Here is a 6195-nt window from a genome sequence, read left to right as displayed (position 1 = left end):
TGAGAAACATTTATGATCAGCTTTAAAAAGCAACTTAAAAAGAATAAAAAAAAACAAAACGAACTTGCCAATTTCTCTTAGTGTACTGAACTGAAGCACAAGTATAATTTCAAAATCCTTATTCCAAGAAGCAGCTTGAGGAGCAATTCTATCATGATAAAGGGGAGACATGGGTTCCAGGGACATGGTACACTCCTTAAAATGAAAAATGATCATCCAAATGAGGTTTTTTTCCCCTGTAACATCAGAGCCTAAAGAAAGCCCACTAACATGATTATTTTTTTAATACTGATCAAAAGTTCTAGAGCAAGATTTACCAGCAGCAGTAGCCCTGAGAAAGCTGTTTTGGACTCAGCTATACACCATTCTTGAAGGTACAGGTATTAATTCTCAGAATAGAATGGCACTTGGCTCCAAAATATATTTTGTACTGCAAAAAATAGCGTGAAATAGCTACACTAAAGTAAGAGTACGCTTTGCAGACATAACATTAAGATCTAGAAATATGAAAGGTAAGAATCACAGAGTATCAATTCAGCCATCTTGCATATATCTAATATTTGCATTTGCAAATCTTCATCTTGTAGCTCGCCAGTTAGAGACACACAAAGCAAACTACAGCTTGGGGTAGGGCAGAGAGGGCGGAAAGGAGAGGGCAACTTAACCAAGAAAAGCCCGGATGGATACCACACCTGTGCTGCGAGGTGGAAATAACGATGGTGCGGAAAACTTTATTCTTGCATTTGGGGACTTCTAAATATTATTTCAACTGCTCCCTAAACACTTAATTACTGCAGGAGTTGGCTGGTTGGGGCTTAGAGGGCAAAAAAAGACTCTCTTTGGATCCTCATTAAAAACCAGAAAAATTAAGATTTGACTTTCACAGCTCATTAATGATGACAGGTTGGGAAAAGGGAAAAGGCACTTCCATCTTTGCTACTACTCAACTAGGGAGAGCTTTGTACGAGGCTGTGTTAGGGAGGCAGGAAAACGCCTCTTTCTAACAGGACGTCGTGCAAGTTGGCAACCAGGACATGTTTCTTTTTAACAACCACAAGAATTGCTGGGATTCACCAATTTTCTTGTTCTTGAATTGAAGTGGGGTGAGGGTAGAACAAAGGTGTTGGGTTTGCTTTGATAGGTAAAAAGAATTCTTTTCTGTAATACCTGCCCTTTTGACTTGCACCTGGATAGAAAAGATTTTATTTACTATTTATCTCAAGAGGCCAGCATTCAAATTTTTGTTGAGATCCTACCACCTTTATTCACAGAGAGCAGTTCCTTACTGTATTTCAGTTGCGAGACTAAGTCACAGAATAAACACCTGATGCCAAACTAAGTTCAGAACTTCCATTGCTGATAACTCTTATTCTAAATTTTTCTGAGCACATTTGCAGACTCTGAGCTTGAGGACTACCTGCATGCCAAGTTGCAATGCCTAGCCAGACCACGCGCTCAGCAGAAAGAGTATGTTGGCATTTCAAATTCAGAATAAAAAAGAGAAACTGAAAATCTGAATAGCGTCCCAGTAGTCATTTCAACTCTAAAAGTAGTTTTTTTAAGCTAGCTATGAATTTTTAAAAATACAAAGTTATAAGTAAAACATCTGATTTTCGGCTGCCACTACAATTTGACCACTATATTAGCAGAAAATAAATGGGAAAAAGAGAAAGAGGGAGGGCTCGGTTTCAAGTGCCATCCTTGCTATAAAAACCCAAGAGATATTGATTTTATCACCCTCATGACTGATGAAAGCAGTTCTAAGAAAAGAGCTCTCTAAACTATTTCAAAGCCCACTGTAGCTCATCAAAAATGTCAGAGGCATCTCTGAGCCTATTAGGGTTGTATTTTTCAAACCACTATGGTTTTTTTCCCCCATGTTCTTTGCACGTATAAATTTTTGTATTTTTAAGGCTCTTAGTGTCATCTTTTCAGTCTGCCCTTTCCCTTATTTGCTCTTTTCAGTTATCAAGATGTACTCACATATAGCAAATAACTGCAAGAAAACACAGCATTCCTTAAATTTGCTTAAACAAGACATTCAATACAATTACACTTTATGGAAATAATCTAACAACCACCACCACAGTTCAACAATAAAGCAGTTATGAGCCCTCTAGCTTTTTAAGACATTCAGGAAAAAGCAAAGAAAATTCAGATACTGCATGATCTCGAGCTCTATGCTATAGAGGCTCCGTGAGAAAATGAAAGCTGCTAATCTACTTTCCAAGTGAAACATTGTAGGTGATTGCTCTAACCTGGGGCACAGTACATTCTCTCTATGGCATCGTTGTCACAGGAATCTTCAACCTCCCTCCACCTGCTAAAATACGTTAGCTGAATGTGTCCTAAAAACAAAACGACAGGAGAAATCAAAACATTTTTCCCTTCCATTTTCTGCAGAAGTGAACTGTAATTACTCCTTTTGTAGCTAAAAACAGTATCATTAAGAATAATGGCATCATTAAGTACTAGAAGCTATTACTGGGGGTGAATTTGCTGCACTGATAATGAAGCTCTAGACAGGAAATGAAGATACTAATTACAAGATAAAACGCCTACTCAGTTAATTGGAAGCAACAGCGAATAAAAAGAAATGCATTTGCAAAAGTTCCTGACCTCTATCATTCAATAAGATGTTGTTTGGGTTCAAATCGCGGCACACAATTCCTTCTCTATGTAAAGCATCAAGGGCTACAACCATTTCAGCTGCCCATCTTTGAATGCAGTCCTCTGGGATATAAAACCTGGAGGTTATCGCTAATCTTTCGTCGAGGTTCTGAAAAATTTGATGTATTTCCTTCTCCCCTGCCACTGCTGTTTTGTCTTCCCTCTTCGCTGCTGTCTCTTTACTTTCAGCTGCTGGTAACAAAGCCGAATCTATTTCCTCCTTCCCAAAGTCTTCAGTTTGATCAGAAAACAGCAACACTGCTTCATTTCTTAACATGTCTCCATCCAAGCTAACATCTTGAGCACCTGAGAGCGGGTTGGAAATAAACAAACTTTCTTCTTTGCTTGTCACGTTTAAGGAGCAGGCTCCAAGCCCTTGAAACAGAGCCCCGTCTTCTGAACTACCTACCTCTTGGTCAGATGTAAAGAGGGTCCCAAGAGCTCCCCGAGTGACACCGCTTTGTCCATTTGCTTCCTCGCGGGAAGGATCACCCACTTCTGGTGCCACATGATTTGGCTCTTGATCAAATGTTTTGCATGGCTCTGCAGAATTATTTAATTGTAAGACATCAGGTGTTTCTAATAACTTTACTTCCAACATATCCCTATCAGTTTTTGTAAACTTTGTTGGCCTTGACACTGCTGCCTCTTCTGTTTCATCAGACATACCAGGTAAGTTTATTAGGAGATCAGGCCTTCCTTCATCAATGCTATTTACATCATCAAAAGCAGCATCCTTAAAGGAGATAACTGGCACAGAGTCATTTGAACCCCTGCTTACGGTGTCATGAGCTCTCACATCCATTTTGCTCTCTAGGGCATCCACGCTTCTGTCATGATCTGGGACAGAAAACAATGGCTTCAAAGGCTCCGATTTCAGGTTATATAATTTTTCTCCAAAATCAAGCCCGAGGAGCTCACTAGTGCTATCTTTGCTATCTATCCTGAAGAGTTCCATGGGGCTGCTCTTTGATTTAGTTAATGAGTCCAATATCCTAGTAGGGCTAGCTATTTCTGACTCAGCGTTGTCAATGAAAAGCTTTCGTTCCTGAGGTGCAATCTGAGAGGTGAAGCTATCACTGCCAACGACACTGCATTTCTGTAAGCAACTTCTCTCTTTGGTATTTAGACCTTCGCTCTCCAGTTTAACCACTGGTTCCTCATTTAGAGAGCCAGAATCAATCTTTTCTTGCCCATATTCATTGCATAATGTTAAATAACTAGTAGTGCACTCTTCTTCTGAGCTGGATCCTGAGTCCATCCACTTGGAACTCTCTTGGCCATCTTCCTGGTTGCTGCTGTCATCCTGAGAGCTCGGCGTTAGGCTGCTCTTCAGTGGGACCACCTTCAGCATGCTCTCCCTGTAGCTTTCTCTGGAATCAGTGCTGCTACCGATTTCTTTAGGACTAGGTGTTGGCTGCTCCAGGTAAATTTTAGTTGAACTGGATGTTCTGGCTTCAGGAATTTCAAAGCTCTCTTCAGGACTTCTGTTTAAGAACTTACTGACATAAGACCACAGTTTTCCTCCTGCAAGAAAAGAGGGCGGGGAGGGGAAATGTCTTAATTTCACTCAAGACAGAATCGGTTTCATTATGAAACAGCAAAATACCCTCATTGTCACAATACACTATATCCTTATGCCCGCAGAGCAAGTTGGATCTGCTGCCTCAGGAAGAAATAATTACAGGGACCACAACTTGCTTTTCAAGCAGATTTGTATTAATACATAAATATTTAAAGAGCTGCATCTGAGATTAAGTTTTTTTTTTTTTTTTAAAAAAAAAAAAAAACTTCAGTCAAGTCTCATTTTGGAGTTTGTCTCAAGTTGCATAGTGGCAACTACTCTCCATCTGCTGTCTCAAAAGAAAGTAAAAACTAGGGAAGATCAAATGGTTTAGCGCCCATCACCAGTTCTGCCTGTACTGAATACTTCTGTATCACAGCTCCAAGCTCATGAGCAACGTTAGGGGAGATGGACTAAAAACTAACTAGCAAGTTGGGTAACGGGAAAGGAATTACCTCATATTAGCAGAATATTTTAAGGATCTGTTTCTCTCTTTGAAGAAGTGGTTTTTGTTAGTTAAATATGGATATATTTCTCCCTTTAACTTCAGAACTCGAAGTTTTTTTATGCCTTGCTGCAACAAGGATTTATCAATACTCTAAGTTACATTGGCAAACCGGTTCCTTCACATCAAAGACTCTTAAGAAAGTTACAGCTCCAAAAGTAATACTTACATTTAAAAAATACAAAATAGGACTCTCTATATTGTACATACAAAAAAAGCTTACAGATTACAAAACAGAATTTGCACAAAACAAATCAAGAAGTTACTGCATCTCTTGCACGAGCCAAAGAATTTGGCTTAAAGCTAGAAAGCCACCTCTGATAACTTATGGAAAAATGCAAAGTCAAGACATTTCAATTTAAAAGATTGTACAGAAATTCTGGAAAATGCAGGAGTTCTAACAAAATCTTTGTAGAAGAAAAAAATAAGTATCCAGTCCACTGGGCATCTGCAAAGTTTTGACTAGTTTTTTTGGTTCTCTCTTTTCTTTTTTTCTTTTTTTTCTTTTTTTTTCTTTTTTTTTTTTTTTACTTACTTGGATAAAACGGAGTTTTCTATTTTTCCAAAATACAGTCTTTAATAGTTATTTTTAAACACTCTCCATATCAGGCAAAATTCCTTTAAAAAGTACAATAGAAGAAGAAAGTATTTTTCATTGCCTAGGAACAGGTTTTCTATATGCCCAGGTATTTCAAAAATAACTTATCAAAGGCAGAAACACCTTGATATTTTAAAAATGAATTTGAATAATAGAATGTGGAGTTTTCTTGCCCTCCATCCCCCTGGCTAAGACAAGACTTGAAGGGTTAAAGAGTGCTATTAAATAAGGCGAGTCAACCCCCCCCGCTAGAAAAAAAAAAGAGGGGGGGGGGGGGGGGGGAGGGGGAAAATCTCGCTGGTTGTGGTGAAACTAAGTATATTAAAAATATTAAGAGGGAATTCTAACAGCTTGAGTCCAATGGTAAAAATGACAATTTAGATCTATTAATCCACATGGTTTCTGCCATAAGCTACAAATGGACTTAGTAGGTCAAAATGACCCTTGCCACCTTCTAGAAGATGATGAGGAAGGATGCAAGGTAAACGAACAGGAGCAAACAGAAGCTCATGGAAAAGGGAACAAGAACTGCTATACTGACCACTGTATTGCATAAACACTTTAAATACTTACCCAAAGATGCATTCAAAAAACCTTGCCACAGTAGCAAGACGTGGCTCATCAGTCACTCCCAGCAGAGCAGCTGCCCTCAGCCCAGCAGAGCAGGCTGCCTCCCTGGGCAGCGACCAACTCTGAGCTTGCCTGGACACAAGCGACCTGCCGCCCTGCATCGGTGAGACCGAGGGCCCTGGTCCTGCCAGAAGTGCCTGACGAGCAGGACCTTGCCTCCGTGAGAAGTAGTGAGTCCATGCTGACTCTTAAGATGAAGCCACTTGCCTTAAATACGACATGTTACAC

At 39.6% G+C, this 6195-nt stretch overlaps 1 protein-coding gene across 5 annotated transcripts in view; it reads right to left on the bottom strand.

Annotated features, from left to right (window-relative positions):
• The window catches only part of RPS6KC1 (ribosomal protein S6 kinase, 52kDa, polypeptide 1), an 85192-nt gene that overhangs the window by 14209 nt on the left and 64788 nt on the right, over positions 1–6195 (bottom strand). For all 5 annotated transcript variants that reach the window (XM_009577836.1, XM_009577835.1, XM_009577834.1 and 2 more), the window contains 2 exons: positions 2620–4197; positions 2259–2348 (listed from right to left, as the gene is read on the bottom strand). In XM_009577836.1, the coding sequence (XP_009576131.1) occupies positions 2259–2348; positions 2620–4197 (1668 nt within the window). The remainder of the gene's footprint in view (positions 1–2258; positions 2349–2619; positions 4198–6195) is intronic.

The sequence above is a fragment of the Fulmarus glacialis genome, unplaced genomic scaffold (assembly GCF_000690835.1).
Source record: "Fulmarus glacialis isolate BGI_N327 unplaced genomic scaffold, ASM69083v1 scaffold8085, whole genome shotgun sequence".
In the NCBI taxonomy this organism is placed as follows: domain Eukaryota; kingdom Metazoa; phylum Chordata; class Aves; order Procellariiformes; family Procellariidae; genus Fulmarus; species Fulmarus glacialis.
Note: the sequence above shows the minus strand (reverse complement) of the source record. Positions and strands in the feature narration are given on the sequence as shown.